Source organism: Phytophthora infestans, genomic scaffold (assembly GCF_000142945.1).
Source record: "Phytophthora infestans T30-4 supercont1.17 genomic scaffold, whole genome shotgun sequence".
Classification (NCBI taxonomy): Eukaryota; Oomycota; class Peronosporomycetes; order Peronosporales; family Peronosporaceae; genus Phytophthora; species Phytophthora infestans.
Genome location: NW_003303742.1, coordinates 1869834 through 1888482, shown reverse-complemented (window position 1 = coordinate 1888482; position 18649 = coordinate 1869834). Strand labels below are relative to the sequence as shown.

The window sequence follows — 18649 nt, the reverse complement described above, 5'->3', positions numbered from 1 at the left end:
TTGTCGGACCCAAAGGTCCACGCGTACCGATTTCCCCCGATTTGGACGTTTACGCTCCGCACAGGTGCTCAAGAGGTAAGGCCCGTAAGCAAGACCATCGCTCCGCTCAGCAATTCGCTCGACACGACGGTCTATCGGCTCGACGCGCACGTTGCCCGACGTACTACGTCACGTAGCGTGTAGTTGTTGTTTGCACATTGGAATCCGGACGTGTGCCTTCAGCGTCCTGCCTTTTTTGTGATCCGTTAATCACGGGGAAAGCCTCGTTTCTGGCAGGCACAATCAAGCAGAAATAGATGCTGGTGGAGTTAACTTCAGTCCACCAGGTGGACTGAAGTTAACTAAGCCCCAGTCCACCGTGGACCGAGCTCGTGGTCACCCGCCCGGAAGCTGGAGTGATCTTATAAATTTGCCGTTCATGTAGTACTTCATTGCCACTGTGCAACATTTTGTAGGCATCTCTCTGGACGCTCATTGTGACGAACTAGAAGTGCCCGTAACCCGATATACGGGTTACGCGCTCTGCGAAAAACCTGCGTATTCACGCTCCTGGGCTAAACAGTTTTTCGCAGACGACTGTCTTCAAGATATTGATTTGTGAGTGAAGGTCTCCTATACAGTAGCGGCGGCGGCTTCATCGCAGTCTACGCTGAGTTGACGATAAACCTGAGTAGCGTGATGTACATTTGGATCTTCTCCTTGATCATGAGCATCAGCGCGGACGAGAGCGCGCCCTGCATAAGTATCAGATAATAGAAATACCGGTGTGGGTCAGCAATACCAAGCATACATGTAGCTACCACTTTAAGCACAACACGTACCCTCGTGAGCTCTGGCCCGAGGCCGCGGTAGAGCGCTAGCGGGCCCTCCTCCGTGTACACGCGCTGCAGAGTCGACGCAATGGTCTCCTTCTCGTGCTCAGCGCAAGTGTTCGACTGGCTCTGCTCCTGATCAGCCGTAGCTGTATGTTTTTTCTTGTTGGATTGCATCAGCACCTTGGCGCGGATGTATGGGAACAGCACGAGTGTCGCGAAGGAACGCGCAATAGCCCCCAGCACAAACGCCTAGCACAGCAACGAAAACGGGTCAAAAGACAGTCTCAACTCTTCCAGCTCCATTACTGCATTGTCCTCACCTCCAGCGCTCCAAGTGCTTGCGAAGCCTGCTTGAACTTGCGCAGATATACGCCCTTGAGTCGCTCGAACACCGTGTACTGAATTGCTGGCTGCAGGCACAGCACAAAGTAGGCTCCCAATCCCTTGTAGAGCCCTCCAATGCCGCTCTCCTTGACAATTGACCGAAGAATTTGCAGGATACTACCAGACTCTGAGCCGGTCTGCATACGCGTACCCACGAGCTCCATAGGCATCGTGATGGGTAAATGACACAATTCGCTCAGGTAGCCAATGCCCAAGTCAATGATCGTGCCAATGGGCTTGCCGTCCTTGGGCGCAACCATCTGCGCTAGCATTGTGTATGCATAAAAGTACATAAACTTGGAGGTCGAAGACTCCAACGCCTTGTACTGGATGCCTTTGTACAGCGACTTGATGAGGGCCACCTGCTTGTTCTTCTTTGGCGCCGCGGCGTCCTCCTCCTCGTCCTCGGGAAGAAGCGAAGCCCCTGATTGCATGCGCGTCTTGAGCGTATCCAGAGGGTAAAGAAAACTTGTGGAAAGGAAGCCACCGCAACCTGCGGCAGTGGCCGCCGCCATCATCTCCATAGGTTTACTTAGCGCCATGAGTGTTGCTAAAACAAATCTTAACTGGAGAAACTGACACACTTCTGAGAGTTAAAAAAGTCTAAGCCAATCACAAGGCGCAGTAAGCGATGATGGCTGCCGCTACCAGCTGGTACACGCTCAAATGTTATTATAATAATATAATTTATTAATACTACATTTCAGCATTTCAACTTCTTGATTTGGTACGTATCATGCCAGAATTGTTTTGGCAGAAAGAGCTAACATTCACGTCACATCAATACGCGTCTAATATTGTCCAATAAATTTAAAAAAGATCCGTTCAACGAAGCAAGGCCATTCATTTTACACTTTATGTATGGCCTCGCTTCGCTGAACGGATCTTTTTAAATTATTGGACAATATTATTGATACATAATTTTATTATGTATGGCCTTGCTTCGTTGATCTTTTTGGCTACAACAATTCTTCTTAGATAAGTAGTTCTTTTCACTGCAATTTGACAAAATGAAAGTAGTAATTATAAATTTGTAAAGTATAATAATACTGGTATGAGCTTTCAATATATTATTTTACAGATAAAATTGCCCTTGATAATATAGAGCAATGTGACCAAGTACTTTGAAGTAATATGCTCGGTCTGTTGGGTAACCAAGTATTACGGGGGTTTGTCCTGGTAGTGCTTCAGTATGAAGTACGTACAGTCCAAAGGTCGCCAAGAAAAATGTTTGTAGTACACCACGCAAAGGTATATTACTTGAGCTAGACACATTATAAAAAAGAGCGGTTTGCTTCAGGTGTCACCAAAATAGTTTTGCTAAATCAGTACAAGCGTCGATCGAATGCCGGACGCTTATCTCGCGTAACATTAATGGAAGAGGTAACCAGGCAATCGCCGGGGGAGGTGATTGGTATGATGGGCGAATGCTAACGGATATCTGAAAAGACAGAGTCAGTCAATTGATGCTTGACGAAATTATTGGGCCTTTAATTGCACTTTTTCTTTTCACTACTGGTAAAGGAATGGCTTTTCCTCAAAAGTTGTATTACTCTACCGAATTGAAGATTTTTCTCCGAGCGCTACCAAAGTCTACAGTAGTGTATTCTGATCAAGACTGTCATGTTATTTGACGAAGATCTCAAGCCTTTTCATGTCGGATACATACATTGACGAAGCGTAGTACTTTGCGCTTCACTTTTTTTAGATTTAAATTCCACAATAGGATTTCAAACGAAGCTGGTCGCCTGGCATTAGGTTGCAGAATGTCAAACGTTTTGGACGAACTGCAGTGTGACGACCGAATGATGTTTAATACAAATGGGGAAGGATTGTTTCAGTCGACGTAAGATAAACAATCTGCATGGCCGAGTGATGATAAAGGTACGACCATTGAATCGCTTATCAATTTTAAAATCGCGTCATCTTTCATTCTGCGTTGCGGTCCAGCACAATTCTGGTAGCTTACAGCTAGACAGCGAGCACGCGCTGCAGCGGAAACAATTCACGGCCGCCGCCTTGCTGGCAGCAAGTTGCTGCAGAACCTTCCGGGATGCTTACATTTAGATCTGATAACAGCTGCCAACCAAGGGTGAAGAAATTAGGACAGGGGTTGTGATGCGAACAAGTCACAGAAGTACACGACCACTAATAATATCGGAGCACACCTAAGCTTTCCAGCGCTCCTAAGCTTAAAACTTCCTGCCAGGTACCGGTATCGATTGGACTTAGAGCCTCCAATTTGAATTGGCAAGCCATGTCGCAGTATTTTATCTTAGCAGCATGTAAATGATTGCGGCCACCTACAGAACTGACGCAACTAATGCTTTTTACTCTATATTAAAATAGTACCCTCCCATTTGCGTTTTTGACCTGTGTCGCACAAGTAACCGGACTCACCATGATCACCCTTGAGCACACCAACATACGCGAGGCGGAGACGTCGGCACCTGTGGGTTTCTGGGGACCACCGACCTCAACCATCGATTGGTGCGAGCTCAACTACGAACACAGCTACTACATCGCCGAGTTCTGGAACACCATCAGCAACTCGCTATTCGTGCTGCTTGGACTCTATGGCCTCTACCGCAGCGTCAAAATGGGCTTTGAGCCTCGTTTCCACTTACAGTTTATCGGCGTAATGGCCACAGGCTTCGGGTCTGCCATGTTTCATGGTACGCTTCAGCACATGTATCAACAGTGCGACGAGACGCCGATGATTTGGACCATCCTCGTGTGGATTTACATTGTGTACAACAATGAAATCGAGCAGATCCCCGTCAAGAACGCCGAAAACTATATGATCGCATTCCTGACAATAATTGGCGTCGTATTTACTGTGGTTCACGCCATCTATCGCTTCACGACGGTCTTCCAGATCTTCTTCGGCATCCTCGCCGTGTCAGCGTGCGTGCGTCTGTGTATGCACTACGCAGAGGTGAAGGACCCTCGCGCACGAGCTGTAGCGTGGTCCTACGTGACGTCGGGACTCATCGGCTTCGCATTTTGGATGATGGACTACCACTACTGCCACACACTCCGTGGGCTGCCCGTAAACCCTCAGGGCCACGCCTGGTACAGTGCTTGTTGAGCTGTGTTTTTTGCCGTCACTTTACTAAACTCATTGCTGATGTATAACAGGTGGCACATTTTCATGGGTGTTTCATCGTACCACGGCCCAATCTTCATGCAATATGTTCGCATGGAGCAGCTCAAGAAGAAGGCTCGTATCCAGGACGCTTGCCTCGGCATCCAGACCATCGTTGTCGATCCCGTGAGTCCTAAGAAGCAAAAGCAGTTGTGAAAACTCTAATGCGACACGTGCTTAGTAGTAGTGTATACGCCTACATTGCGTAAATCTTATTAGCGTGAGCCATGAGTTTATTAGCCGAAGTCGCACTGCTTGGAGACATGGCCGTTTTGCTTAATGAAATCGTCACTGACGCATGAGCATTTACATTTCCAACATGATTACTTCACATTACTATTGCAGCCGTTTCTGGCAACTTCTTTTGACGTACAGTTTTAATAAAATAATCAGCAACTATCGTAGTCACTTCGAGATAAAGAAAATCTTTTGAGGATGCAGATTGTAACCGGCGTGAAACCCCATTCTCCTTTTCGCAGCGTTCCTGAATAGTCGATCCAATATGGCTACGACCAACATGCGCTCGTCCACCCCCACGGGCTACTGGGGACCACCGACGTCGACCATCGACTGGTGCGAGCTCAACTACGAGCACAGCTTCTACATCGCCGAGTTCTGGAACACCATCAGCAACTCGCTGTTCGTGCTGCTTGGACTCTATGGCCTTTATCGCAGTATCAAAATGGGATTTGAGCCTCGTTTCCACTTACAATTTATTGGCGTAATGGTCACAGGCTTTGGATCCGCCATGCTCCACGGTACACTGCAGCAGTGTACCAGCAGTGTGACGAGACGCCGATGGTTTGGTCCATTTTGGCGTGGATCTACATTGTGTACAACAACGAGATCGAGCAAATCCCCATCAAGAACGCAAATAATTATGTGATCGCCTTCCTGACTACGATCGGCGCCATCTTTACGGTCGTACACGCCATTTACCGGTTCACGACGGTCTTTCAAGTGTTCTTTGGCGTTTTGGTGCAGGACGGCTGTGTATGCACTACGCTGAGGTGAAAGACGTGAAGGCTCGCGCCGTGGCCAGATCATATGTGACTTCAAGTCTCATTGGCTTCGCATTCTGGCTCATGGATTACCATTACTGTCACATTGTCCGGGAACTACCCATTAACCCGCAAGGCCACGCCTGGTGAGAGCTCTTTTAGCTGATTCGATGATGTATATCTTGCTAACGCTGCTCGGCTGTTACCATTCGCTGCAGGTGGCACATGTTCATGGGGATTTCGACGTACCACGGCCCGATCTTTATGCAGTATGTTCGCATGGAGCAACTTAAGAAGAAAGTTCGTATCCACGACACGTGCATTGGAATTCAGACTATCGTTGTGGAGAACATCGGACCTGATAGCCCCAAGAAGCCAAAGCATTGATCGCCAAAATGCGCTTGAAGAATTGGTGACGCGATAATCAGAGATTATTATTTAGAATCTCAATATTTGTACACATTTTCTGCCATTTTGAGCACGCATAAATTTAGTAATACCGGTATCAAATTATCAAATGAGATATTTCAAATCTGTTCGCTAATGGAGTCTGCATCGGCGTTGCTCAAGCTGGTTCACGACGCTACTAGCAGCTCTTACAGCTCCAACCTGCACGAGTGCGATCTACTCATTAGCCTAGAGAGCGTCAGGAAGCAGCTGCAGCGCTCAGCATCCTCCCCAGAGGCCAGTGCAATTGCAGTATGCCACGTGACAGACCAAGTATTGGCATTTCTGCTTCAGTATCGCCCTATTACAGACCAAGCAGCGAGTTCTAAGTGGCACAAGCGCGTATATCTACTCGAGACAGCAGCTGCAAGTGCATTTACAACCCTCACAAGCTCTGTAGACCTGAAAAATGAAGCCAGAGGAGACTTGTGCAGCATGATCAAGTGTCTGTTCCAGAGATTCTGGGAGACGTCACGGATGCCACAACACGCTGTTCATGCAGTCACAATCATGACAAACTTGTGTGTACTACTGGCAATCTGCTGGTTGTCCTACGATCGAGTGGGAAATTTGATAAAAGTAGAGAATCTGCTCGACTTTTGCAGCAATTTCTGTTCGAAACACGAGTCCACGAGGCAGTTAGTCAAGTGGCCATTGTTTCTGCTTGGACTGTCAAAAATGACGGAGAAGCAGGACTTTACTGGAGCAATAGAGTGTCTCCGGAGTGCAGTGGAGACGTGTGCTGGCTCGCCGGAAGATGGCGTATTGTTGTACTGGTATGCTGTGGCGCTGCTTCGCACTGGACATCCAGACGATGCGATTACTGCATTGGACAAATGTATTCGGGCCAACTACGAGCCTACTGCTTGTTTATCGCTTCAAGCTCTTGTAAGTTTGCAAGCGAAGGATTATCACGCTGCTTCAAAGCAGCTTCAACGCGCATTGGAAATTAACTTTGAAGATCCTACCGCGATGTTTAACTACGGACTCTTGCTGGAACGCATGGGCAACTCGGAGGCACAGCAGCAACTACTCGAGTACATACTGGAAATACGTGGAGGTGGCAGTGGGCAAACAGAACTCAAGCGACTGGATCTAACGAGCACAGCCAACTCAACGACACTTTTCGACGAACGAGACTTGGCGTCGTTATTGCCGTCACGAACAGCAAGTGTGGACGTATCGAGACTGCATCTCCGCTTGGCTTTAGCTGCTATGGATAACGGTACGTTAGTGAACTGTAGTTAAAAAAATAATGAACTGACGTGTGCTGTTGTTGACTAGGCAGTTGGCTGGAGTCAAAGCAGCATTTTGAACGTTTCCTTAGTGTTGAAGATCGACGTGGCGCCCATAGTACCGGTTTAGAGGTCGCACGAGACTACGTCTACGTATTGCTCCAGGTGGATGCCTCTATCTTGCTTAACTTTAACGCAGCTACCAGACTAACTTCCGCTTGTTGACATTCAGTGCAAACTCCCGTCGCTAGCATTGCGTAAGTGCGAACAGTACCTGCAGAATGAGGTTACCGATACCGTCGACGTGGTGTCGCTGCATTTATACAAAGCTGACGCTCTTCTGTGCTTGGAACGCGTCGATGAATGCTGCGAGTATCTCCAGCAGATTGTCCAGCCGAGAGTTCAAGGCATAATGTCCCGTCGAGAGGCGACTACTGCTGTCTCAGAAGAACTTGCATTGTGCCACACGCAGCTGCTGAACAACTTGGCTGTTGCTGTGGCTTGCTGCTCCGGCGTTGATGCCGCCATCTCCATCTTACGCGACGGATTGCAGCAGTATCCGACTTGTCTCGCCATCAAATTTAACCTCGTTCTGTTACTCTGGCGAAAGGGAGACAAGTCTACTGCGTGTACTTTGTGGATGCAAGCTCGTGGCTGGAGTGTCCAAGGCAAGGCCAATGATTCAGACGCGACAAGTCCACTTACGGCGTACGAGAATGCTGCGATGGCCGCGAGCTGTTCCCAGCCTCCACCCATTTCTGAGCATGTACAAGGAGATTTTGATGGACAAGACGGTATTTCGGCCCAGCAACTTGCGTATCTGGACGCTTTGGTCTTGAGCTATTGGCGCGAATCTCGGAACTTTCAACTTGTAGAGAGCTCTCGTCAGTACGTCGAGTACCTTGAGAGTCTAGGAACAACGAACCTCCCCAAGAATAATTGAAGAGGTTACACGGCTATTTTCTACGTGTTGGGACTCGCCACACACCAAAGAGGTTCGAGAATGGGCAAAGGTTCGCGTTTAACACGTCGTGGCAAGGAGAAGAGCGCTGCCAATGGTCTTCTGACGGTGCTCACTCCAGAGCAAAAGTGGTGGAAACTCCTGAGTCGACTCGCTCAGCTTCAGCTCTGCTGTAGTCTGGTGATGCAGCTGTCCTACGTCGCGTTTCCTGCCTACAACTTTTCACTGGCATTGTGGTGTCTACTGGCGTGTACTCCGTCGTGGAGTGCCAAGTACTCGCGTCTTGTGCCGCTGCACATGATTGCAGTCAGCTTGTCCGTCGTGACGGACGTTATCTGGATGAGTCTGTGGGTGTCTGGACGCGTGTTCTTCGACCAGTTCTGCAACGCCAACGCCGTCTCGATCGTGAGCTGCGGGGGCGCTTCGGATCATTTTCCGGGATGCAGTACGAACCAGTTCGCGCTCTTCACGCTCGTTCTCAACCTCCTGGCCAAAGTTGCGTCCATCGTCAGCTTACAGCGTCTTCACACTATCAAGGTTGCCAACCGAGTTAAGCACCGTAGTCATGTTCATTCTGACACAACGAGTGATGCGCCAAGTGCATTCACACACGTCGAAGTTAAACCTTTACCAGACGACAACGGGCCCGAAGATACAGGCTCGAAGTAGCTATACAATACAAGAACTACATGTCAGAGTCCTGCCATGTTGCGTGTTCTTCTTCATCTACTTCTTGTGCTCTTGCAGATAAGAGACTAGTGTCATCCCAGGGGATATCTTCCGGGATTTCTGTGTGGATATTCACTGTCGTATCTGCTGGCTGTGATGCAGTGACTTCATCGTGCTGTATGGACTTACTCGAGAGATTTTTTGGTCGTTGTCTGGTTTCAAGTGTTGAATGAGAGAACGGATCCACCATGCGATCGTCAGGAAGTAGCGACACCAAGCCGTGATCATTGCAGACAACCACGAACGCCTTCATGGAGAGCGCGAAGGATTGGTCAGCTCCACCCATTAGAGACTCGCGGAACATCCGCAGAATCCGTCGGTCGCTGAAGTGAGGCTTTCGCTGTCGGATAATCGCACTGAACTCGTCCAACGTCAGCACACAGTCGTGATTCACGTCACCCTGTGTACAGTCACAGTAGTGTCATTACACGAGTTCGTTCTCTGTTCAGGCGAAGATACTCACCGAATCGAAGAGTTCCGTTAGGTCCTTCTTGATGCCTTCGTGACGCTGTTCAAGCGCGTCCATCAGTAGCTTGAGCACTTTATGCACATTGGCTACAATTCGCGGTTGTGATACACGTTGTCGCCCCTTGCCACCTTCAACTGGGGCTGATGAAGAAGACAGCTCAGGGTTTTCGCTAGCTAGCATTACTCGTCTCATCTCGGCGCGAACTGCCAGTCGATTGCCAGCGATCTCCGTGAGTGTGTGGCCGTCGTAAATCGCCGTGCTGTGCTCGACCTGGCAGTGATAAATAGGCTGGTAAGCGGAAGACTTTCAAGCTTTAGAGAAATGCGTACCTGTCGACAGTAATACGAAATACTGTCCTCTGGTAGACAACTACTGTACCATCTTAACACTGTGATAGCATGGTCCAGAGGTACCCACTTCTTCGTCGGTTCTACCTGGACTACATGCTCGACAGCGGTCACGTTTTGGTCAGGACTACTACGTGTCTTCTTACCTTTTAAAGGCACACGAGGTGGTGGACGTATCAGATAATGGCGAGCCTCTAAGAACACATGGAGGAAGCTCCGATCCAGGTACCCTGAGTGCTTGGCACGCTTGAGATCAGATTCATTGGTAGGTTCGGGTTTGGTAGACTTGGCCGATTTCTTTTTATCAGCAAGATCAGGTCTTGGTTCGAGATCGCCTGAATCTTCCTCGTCGTGGCTCTTTAGTAAGTTTGACAAGCGCGCAAATAGTCGAACATGCGAGTTGCGCTGGAACGTGCTCTTGACCGAGATTAAAAAGCGATACAGTCCAATCTCTGCGCTTTGTCGAAGCCCGTGAGTCTTCAAAAAGTACTCGCAGATATAACGAGGCTGTGCGTCTAGATCGTTAGTTTCTCTGGAATAGACAAAGTGAGTCTGCAAGTGTTCGTACCAGTTCTTCTCGTGCTACGCCGTCGGCTTCATCCGTTCGGTCGGATGCGAACTTATCGTCGTAGATTTGTTCAATTTGTGAAATCACACGCTCAGCCGAGTAGAATGGGAAAGCCACAACCGATTTGGGCAGATTCGAGAGGAATAAAATCGTGTGACTCGGGAGCTCCCTTTAAACAGGAGCAGTTAGAAAAATGTAACAATACTAATTTGAAAAAAGGTACAAACCATTGCTGTTCGATGCGCTCAAACCGTCTTGTCGTCTTCTTGGTGCGCTTCTTACCTTTGTCAACTGACCAAATATCAAGTTCCTGTTCGTTGCTGTTAGAGACGCATACTCCCAAACTTTATAAATCTTTAGTTACCTCGATCGTGTCGTCTTGTGTACCTCTTCCGAAGGGATTCGTCTTTATCGTCTTTGGAAGTGGCCGACCACCACAGTTCTTACATGCGACAAACGCATTAAATCGGCGCCACATCATCTTGTGCACCATGTTTTTCGATACAAACCGAGGAATGCCATCCTAATGAACCAGAATGAGTAAACTTTCAGCGTCATCAAATGAAGATAAGACCGTTACCTGAACATCCCACAGCCCATCGTCGTCCACTTCTGTTTGTGATGAATGAGATTCGTAGCAAACAGGAGGAACCGAGACGATTTCCTCGAGGTGGCGAAGCGTAACCTCCTGTTTACTGATAAACTTTTCCTTTTCTTGAACGGTACGCCTAGTAAGGCATACAGTACAACAAGGATTCATAATCTGCAAAACTACCTCCACAACTTGATATTTGTTTGCCAGTACCTAAGATTTTGAATGAGTTGTTTGTGTTGAGTTTGCATCTAGAACAACATACAGTCAGTCATTATTAATCATCACCACTATCAATTCAACTTCCAACCTCTTCTCTGAGCTCTTTTTGATGTTCAGCCATCTCTTCGTGCGTTTTCTGATCGTTAATACTGCATCAGTTAATCGCACTGTTGCCCATAATTTGAACAGTAGAAAGCTCACGGTCAATTGATTGAAATCGTCCCGTAGTTTTCGTTCCAGCACTCGCTGCAACGCAGCTTCATTCTGTAGCTGGAAAATATGCGCCTCCAGCTCGCGTTGGCTTCCCAGTTCTTTCTCGATTTCTCTCGTTTCAACTTGACAGCCCTGGAGTTCGATTTCTCGTGTGCGGTGGATAATTTCTCTTGCGGCTAGCTTCTTATTAAGCTTCACGTGTTCGACACTTTTTCGCTCATATTTCTCACGCCATCGCTCTATGCTTGCTTGGTCTTCTTTTCGTTGTGCTTCAGTTCGCTGTTCGTACTCCCAATACAGTCGCAACGAGAGCTCTAGAAGCTTCTCGAAGAGTTTCAAGTAGCTCTCTTCAATGCGAAATAGGGTATGTCCCAGTTCTCTTCGGTGACCCATCGTGGTCTGTGCCACGTCTTTAAATTGGGCTGACAACACGCGAACGGCATCAATCGCACGCAAAATTTCAGGATCGCGTTGAATTCGCTCGAGTTCACGTTGCTGAGCCTCAGGATCAGTTTGTAACATTGTCCGAGGCAGATATCGACCTGTAACACGATGACATAGCGCACTGGCGTATGTAAACAGCTCCGTATTCTCCGCGTGCTCTAACCTCTCCGCGTAGCTCTCAAGTGACTGCGACGCGGGTACCGGAGACGGCAATTCTTTCTTAATTGTTTTAGGCGCTGGAGGGATCAATTGAGAGCCATTAGTGGCATTTTTGACAGGTCGTGGAGCAGAGAGCGGTCCTAAAGTAGTTGGAGAAGTTGGCAATGACGAAACCTTTTTAGGTAAAATATCTGTAATAGCGAGCTGAATCGGACGTCTAGGAGGCTCCAGCTGCTGCTCACACGCTAGCAATGCATCAGCCGAGATACTTGCGGTCAGTATGTGCCTCTTTTTCATCATCTTCAGCTTGTCATCGCTCTTCGGTATCGCTGGAGAGCGCTGCATCATGTAGTCGACCCAAATCAACAACAACTTCAACATTCGGTACCAAAAAAGTGACCTATTTTTAGATCTTCTGTGGTCCACATATCCACTAATAAAAAACTGATGTTCACATTTGTCAGTATCTATTTTTGCGAGCATGGGGCGCGTCCTGCCGGTTCTGCTGCTCCTAGCGCTGCCCCGCGCGCTCGCCGTGCTGCCCACGGGTATCCTGTCGCTTGACCTGCTTCCTCAGTCTCCTAACGAGCCTCCAGTCTTCGCTGAGCAGCTCTGCTCGCCCAGTGCCGCTGCCGGATGGGGCGTCTCGCTCCCCGCACGCTTCGACTCGCGCTGGAAGACACTGGTACAAGCTCCGGAATCGAATCGTGACGGCTGCGAGTCATACCAGCTTCAATCTACTACCTCCGTTAATGGATCTATCGTCCTCGTAGACCGCGGCAACTGCTCGTTCATCACTAAAGCGCTGCAAGCTCAAGCTGCTGGCGCCAAGGGATTAATTATCAGAGGTACTAAGAGAGCTGTGTACGAGGCCATAGTTAGTCATAATACTACAAACTCCAGTACCTTATTAAGTGGCCAGAACACAGAACCCACCACCAGTTTAGCAGTGGTCGACAAGCCTGTATTCGAGTACGACTGCAGCAAAGGAGAGGCCTTTGTGGACAAACCAGCGACGCCCGAGTGGACTACAGACAGTGAGCAATGCAGTGGAGACCAGCGATGCTCGTCCAAGTCGTGTGTGCTCACAGGACGCACTGAAATGCGGGAGAGCGGCAAGAAACATCAAGTGTGCTGTATGTGGGACACCTTTGTGCTCATGGGCGTCACCAACCGGACGGTGGCGAAACAGCTAGCGATCCCAGTGGTGTATGTGACTATAGCCAATGGCCACAAGTTACAAAAAGCCATTGACAAGCACACGACGTCGCTGGTTGCACGCACCTATCGACGGGAACTGCCACTGATCGACGTGTCGTCGGTGCTTCTGTGGGCTTTGGGTGTCGCTACAGCTCTAGGAGCGACGTACTACTCGGCTAGTTCATTGAGACATCAGGAGGACAGTACGTTCTATGAGCCGAGGCGACGTGGTGAAGGTATCCGAGACGAGGAGAGCAGGAATACTCGTGACGATATCTGGGAGCTGGATGCTAGACACGCCGTAGGGTTTATAGCTCTGGCTGGCGTTTTCTTGACGGTATTTTATTATGTGAAGTTAGGTGGCGCCATCCCCGTGTTGTTCGCGGTATCTGGTGCTGCCACATTGACACAAGTCGTAGGAATTCCAGCTGTGGAGTGGTTGATGCCGACGTCAGCGTCTCGTGAGGTTAAAATCCCGTTACTAGGCGACTCTGCACGCTTGTCTGAGGTGCTTGGCTTCCTGCCGAGTATTACGGCTGCTGCGGTGTGGTATCTACACAGACGGACGTACTGGATACTGCAAGATCTCATGGGGATTTCGCTCTGCTTTTTATTTCTCCGGACTGTCCAGCTACCGAACCTGAAAGTGGCCACGATTTTGCTTTCCTTGGCGTTCTGTTACGACGTCTTCTTCGTGTTCTTGTCGCCAATATTCTTCGGCTCCAGCGTCATGGAAGATGTGGCCACTGGTGGGCCGGCAGCCTACACCAAGAGTGGCTATCCGGGGGTAGACTACTGCGAACGATACCCGAAATACCCGGCGTGTATTGACCCCGAACCGATGCCGATGCTTCTTGTACTGCCCCGTATAATGGACTGGTCTGGAGGCGTCAGCATGCTCGGCCTTGGAGACATTATTCTGCCCGGCATGCTCCTCTCCTTCACGCTGCGTTTCGACTATGCACAGGGGTCTACGAACTACTTCCGTCTGATGGCTATTGGCTACGCTGTTGGTCTAGCCATGGCCAATTTGGCAGTGATGATCACGGAAATGGGTCAACCGGCACTCATGTATCTCGTGCCTACCACGTTGGGCTCGCTCGTTATCGCGTCGAAGCGGAACGGGGACTTCCGAGCCATGTGGATCGGTGCAGGGGTCGACGAAGAAGACGTGGAACGGAGCAGTGACGGACCGGGATACAGAACCGTTGGGTTGGAGGAACCGCCCACAGGAATCACCGTCGAATCGCTAGATAGAGGAGACGACAACTCAAGAGGAGGCGATCACGTGCCGCTGCTGAGCTCGTCAAGCTCTTAGGCGCACGAGCTTCAAGCTATTTCCTTAAAAACTTCTTCACATTTTTTAAATGTTTTTCTCGTTTATTTTATTGTTAATCGCTAAGCGTCGCAGGATAAAAAAATGGCGTCGGTGCATGTAGTTGGCGATCTCTTGGGTGCTTCTGGTCTCTCTGGACTTGACGAAGAAGAGTTCTCCGTCTCTCACGTGCTCGACATGCTGTCGCTGCATCCTTCGTCCGAGTTGAGCTACTTCTGCAAGTGGCGAGTCGTTGTCGATGATACTTCGAACTCAAGCAACGAAGTCTGGAAAGTTGTTCAAGGAGAGACACGAGGTCAGACGCAAGTGCATGCTGCCTCGAGTGGCGGGAGTCTTGCCACGCCGGATCTGTATCGCCAGAACCGGAAGGATATTTCACTACCGAAGATGAGCACTGTGTGGGCACATCCGATCGAGCTTCACCTCGCTACAACGAACTTGGATGCGTGGAATAGCTGGCCACGTCTTGAGTTCCAGGTATCGTAGAAACACCGTACGGATACTATCGAGACAATAACTAACGATGAGAATTATGTTGGAGGTGTGGAGTCTGGACGCCTTCCAGCTCGAAACATTGTGTAAGTTTTTGTGCTCTTTATCACTCGCGGTTTTCAACGTTCAAGCAATTTTCTGTTTATTCTACAGGTGGGACAGCAAGAATCTCGGTGCCTTTGGTCACAGACGAATATGTTCTTGACGTGCCTCTTGTTTTATCTGAACCTCAAACAATGTGGGGGTCTCTAGCACGAGCAGCGGGTCTACCATGTCAAGAGCGAAAAGAAAACGCTGGCGATAAGGATTATGCAGTCATACGAGGGACCGGCACGTTGTACTTACGCCTTGCAGTGCTAAGTCGGGGTTTGAACACGATCACAAACTAAAATGATGCAATGCCGTGTTCATTTTACCATCATTGCTGTTGTTACAGCTAACTACAAGCCACGCGAAAGAAATAAAGCTATGCAAGCCACCGACAGCACATTGCAGTTGGTAGTCGTCACTAATGGCCGTCGACGTCTCATTTCCAACCGTTTACTGCCTCAGACAGTCTTTGTCGACCCAGTGCACGGCGTTTTTGAAGTACGGAGGCTGTTCGTACACTCCATAGTATCCGAACTGCACAGACAGAATGCAAGAACTGATTAGCAACATGGTTACGACTTACAGAATGAGTAACGTTAGTGCATACCTTGTTGGCCGCCTGAAGGATGCAGTCTTGAAGTTCCTTCTGCTGGTCCAGCAGTTTGTCACTCTGGGCTTCCTCGTCCTTTGTCTGTTGCTTCAAAGCCATGATCTTGTCGGAAAAGTGCGCACCGATCTGCAGCTGGAACTCGTCCTTTGACATAAAGTCCTTGTCTCCGTTGTCGATGTCGTTGCCTCCTAACTGGTTCAGGATATCCGTCGTGGTGTGGCCGCCTCCTTCCTGGGTGGTTGTCGATGGAACCGACACAGTGGACCTTCTCCCGTCGGAATCTCCAGCTCCGTCTTGCCGTCCCTTGTCTTCGTCACGTTCACAGTTGTCGTGGTAGCTCCGCCGTCGGGCGTAGTGATCGTCACGACCTGCTTGTCATCAACAAGTGGGCCTGTGATCGTCACGGTTGCCGGGCCCTGTGGGGTACCTCCGGAGCTGGGTTACTCGATTGGGGTACGGTCCCAGAGCCACCAGTGCTGCCGGCACTCGGAGGCTGCGGGATAGTCACGATCATACTTTGTCCCTCAGGTCCCGTGGGGATCTCCAGTGCGTTCTTACCGTCCGACGTCGAAGTCACTTCGACAGCTGTGGTGGTGGTTTTGCCGTCGGGCGTTGTGATCGTCACTAGCTGTTTACCGTCCAGCACCGCACTGTCCGTCGTTACTGTAATGGGAACGGTGGGTGTCTTCACGCTAACCTGTTGGTGGTCAACCACTGCGGCTGGGACGCCACCCTGGCCGGGCTCGACCTGCCACTCTGGCACAAACACGGTTGTGGTCTGGTCTCCAGGACCCGTCGGGATCTCCACCGTCTTCTTGTCGTCAGCTCTATAATTCACAAATAGTGTCATCACAGAGGTCGATTCAATGTGCTTTTGCAGCTTGACACGTTGCAATCCATCGTTCACCGGACCGTCAAAGAAGACTGTCCAAAAGCCGGCGGCCGTGTCAATCTCAACAGACGGTAGCCCCTCCGTGCCCGTTTGGTGTTCAGTCGGGTAGCCGCCATAGCCGCTTCCTGTCGACGTCGAAGGAACCGTCACGGTCGTCGTGGTGCCGTCTGGGCCGGGGATCTCCAGCTCGTTCTTACCATTCGACGTTGGCGTCACGTCCGCGATGGCCGTCGTCGTCGAGCCGTCCGTGGTCGTGATCGTCACTTCCTGCTTGCCGTCGATCACCGGGCCGTCCGTTGTCACTGTAGCGGGACCCGTAGGAGTCATCACGCTGACCGTCGTCGTCGTCGTCGTCCTCGTCGTCGTCGTGGCCGTGCCGTATTCACTCTCACGGACTGGAATCGGAATTTGTCGGGGGCTCTCACCAGGACCCAGCGGGACTTCCACCCACAATGATCCGTCCGTGTACTCCAGCACATCAACAGTACGCTTCTCCGGCGAGCTGCCGTCATGCTTCAGAATCGTGATACTCTGCGTGCGTTCCGGTGTCACCGGGCCATTGAACAGCACCGTCCAAAATCCGGCGGCCGTGTCAATCTCGACAGATGGTAGCCCCTCCGTGCCCGTTTGGTGTTCACTCGGGTAGCCGCCATAGCCGCTCCCTGTCGACGTCGAAGGAACCGTCACGGTTGTCGTGGTGCCGTCCGGGCCGGGGATCTCCAGCTCGTTCTTACCATTCGACGTTGGCGTCACGTCCGCGATGGCCGTCGTCGTCGAGCCGTCCGTGGTCGTGATCGTCACTTCCTGCTTGCCGTCGATCACCGGGCCGTCCGTTGTCACTGTAGCGGGACCCGTAGGAGTCATCACGCTGACCGTCGTCGTCGTCGTCGTCGTCGTCGTCGTGGCCGTGCCGTGATCACTCTCACGGACTGGAATCGGAATCCGTCGGGGGCTCTCACCAGGACCCAGCGGGACTTCCACCCACAATGATCCGTCGGTGTACACCAGCACATCAACAGTACGCTTCTCCGGCGAGCTGCCGTCATGCTTCAGAATCGTGATACTCTGCGTGCGTTCCGGTGTCACCGGGCCATTGAACAGCACCGTCCAAAATCCGGCGGCCGTGTCAATCTCGACAGATGGTAGCCCCTCCGTGCCCGTTTGGTGTTCACTCGGGTAGCCGCCATAGCCGCTCCCTGTCGACGTCGAAGGATCCGTCACGGTCGTCGTGGTGCCGTCCGGGCCGGGGATCTCCAGCTCGTTCTTACCATTCGACGTTGGCGTCACGTCCGCGATGGCCGTCGTCGTCGAGCCGTCCGTGGTCGTGATCGTCACTTCCTGCTTGCTGTCGATCACCGGGCCGTCCGTTGTCACTGTAGCGGGACCCGTAGGTGTCATCACGGTGACCATCGTCGTCGTCGTCGTCGTCGTGGCCGTGCCGTATTCACTCTCACGGACTGGAATCGGAATCCGTCGGGGGCTCTCACCAGGACCCAGCGGGACTTCCACCCACAATGATCCGTCCGTGTACTCCAGCACATCAACAGTACGCTTCTCCGGCGAGCTGCCGTCATGCTTCAGAATCGTGATACTCTGCGTGCGTTCTGGTGTCAACCGGGCCATTTGAACAAGCACCGTCCAAAATCCGGCGTCCGTGTCAAATCTCGACAGATGTAGCCCCTCCGTGCCGGTTTGGTGGTCAGGCGGGTAAGCTCCATAGCCCGCTTCCTGTTCGACGTCGAAGAAACCGTCAGGTCCGTCGTGGTGCCGTCCCGGCCCGGGAATCTCCAGCTCGTTCTTACCATTCACGTTGGCGTCACGGCCCGCGATGGCCGTTGTCTTCAAACCCGCCGTGGCGTGATCTTCACTTCCCTGCTTGCTGTCGATCCACCGGGCCGTCCGTTGTCACTGTAGCGGGACCCGTAGGAGTCATCACGCTGACCGTCGTCGTCGTCGTCGTCGTCGTCGTGGCCGTGCCGTATTCACTCTCACGGACTGGAATCGGAATCCGTCGGGGGCTCTCACCAGGTCCCAGCGGGACTTCCACCCACAATGATCCGTCCGTGTACTCCAGCACATCAACAGTACGCTTCTCCGGCGAGCTGCCGTCATGCTTCAGAATCGTGATACTCCGCGTGCGTTCCGGTGTCACCGAGCCCATTGACCAGCACCGTCCAAAATCCGGCGGCCGTGTCAATCTCGACAGATGGTACCCCCCCGGTGCCCGTTTGGTGGTCCAGTCGGGTAGCCCCCATAGCCCCCTTCCTGTTGACGTCGAAGGAACCGTCACGGTCG

At 51.0% G+C, this 18649-nt stretch overlaps 9 protein-coding genes across 9 annotated transcripts; 6 read left to right on the top strand and 3 right to left on the bottom strand.

Moving 5' to 3' along the window:
- Positions 1-644: 644 nt before the first annotated feature.
- PITG_10140 (Mitochondrial Carrier (MC) Family) lies at positions 645-1741 on the bottom strand (the record flags this gene model as incomplete). The annotated part of the gene is made up of 4 exons (XM_002902621.1): positions 645-734; positions 822-911; positions 996-1064; positions 1136-1741. The coding sequence occupies 4 exons, from the start codon at positions 1739-1741 to the stop codon at positions 645-647; spliced, it is 855 nt and encodes a 284-aa protein (XP_002902667.1).
- Positions 1742-3576: 1835 nt separating this feature from the next.
- Positions 3577-4503, top strand: PITG_10139 (alkaline phytoceramidase (aPHC), putative; the record flags this gene model as incomplete). Its single annotated transcript, XM_002902620.1, has 2 exons — positions 3577-4274; positions 4341-4503. The coding sequence occupies 2 exons, from the start codon at positions 3601-3603 to the stop codon at positions 4501-4503; spliced, it is 837 nt and encodes a 278-aa protein (XP_002902666.1).
- Positions 4504-4864: 361 nt separating this feature from the next.
- On the top strand, positions 4865-5735 carry PITG_10138 (alkaline phytoceramidase (aPHC), putative; the record flags this gene model as incomplete). Its single annotated transcript, XM_002902619.1, has 4 exons — positions 4865-5074; positions 5128-5325; positions 5373-5494; positions 5567-5735. 4 exons carry the CDS (start codon positions 4865-4867, stop codon positions 5733-5735), a joined length of 699 nt encoding a protein of 232 aa, XP_002902665.1.
- Positions 5736-7389: 1654 nt separating this feature from the next.
- Positions 7390-7973, top strand: PITG_10137 (uncharacterized protein; the record flags this gene model as incomplete). The annotated part of the gene is made up of 3 exons (XM_002902618.1): positions 7390-7402; positions 7477-7725; positions 7804-7973. The coding sequence occupies 3 exons, from the start codon at positions 7390-7392 to the stop codon at positions 7971-7973; spliced, it is 432 nt and encodes a 143-aa protein (XP_002902664.1).
- A 60-nt stretch (positions 7974-8033) lies between these two features.
- On the top strand, positions 8034-8660 carry PITG_10136 (uncharacterized protein; the record flags this gene model as incomplete). The annotated part of the gene is made up of 3 exons (XM_002902617.1): positions 8034-8498; positions 8547-8553; positions 8644-8660. 3 exons carry the CDS (start codon positions 8034-8036, stop codon positions 8658-8660), a joined length of 489 nt encoding a protein of 162 aa, XP_002902663.1.
- Positions 8661-8676: 16 nt separating this feature from the next.
- On the bottom strand, positions 8677-12031 carry PITG_10135 (uncharacterized protein; the record flags this gene model as incomplete). Its single annotated transcript, XM_002902616.1, has 10 exons — positions 8677-9120; positions 9184-9459; positions 9519-9750; positions 9910-10043; positions 10105-10269; positions 10469-10627; positions 10685-10813; positions 11007-11054; positions 11120-11752; positions 11852-12031. The coding sequence occupies 10 exons, from the start codon at positions 12029-12031 to the stop codon at positions 8677-8679; spliced, it is 2400 nt and encodes a 799-aa protein (XP_002902662.1).
- Positions 12032-12215: 184 nt separating this feature from the next.
- On the top strand, positions 12216-14252 carry PITG_10134 (signal peptide peptidase-like, aspartyl protease family A22B, putative; the record flags this gene model as incomplete). Its single annotated transcript, XM_002902615.1, has 3 exons — positions 12216-12615; positions 12664-13141; positions 13193-14252. 3 exons carry the CDS (start codon positions 12216-12218, stop codon positions 14250-14252), a joined length of 1938 nt encoding a protein of 645 aa, XP_002902661.1.
- Positions 14253-14354: 102 nt separating this feature from the next.
- Positions 14355-14756, top strand: PITG_10133 (uncharacterized protein; the record flags this gene model as incomplete). The annotated part of the gene is made up of 1 exon (XM_002902614.1): positions 14355-14756. One exon carries the CDS (start codon positions 14355-14357, stop codon positions 14754-14756), a length of 402 nt encoding a protein of 133 aa, XP_002902660.1.
- Positions 14757-15302: 546 nt separating this feature from the next.
- Positions 15303-18515, bottom strand: PITG_10132 (uncharacterized protein; the record flags this gene model as incomplete). The annotated part of the gene is made up of 4 exons (XM_002902613.1): positions 15303-15386; positions 15460-15830; positions 16021-18193; positions 18297-18515. The coding sequence occupies 4 exons, from the start codon at positions 18513-18515 to the stop codon at positions 15303-15305; spliced, it is 2847 nt and encodes a 948-aa protein (XP_002902659.1).
- Between the last annotated feature and the right edge of the window lie 134 nt (positions 18516-18649).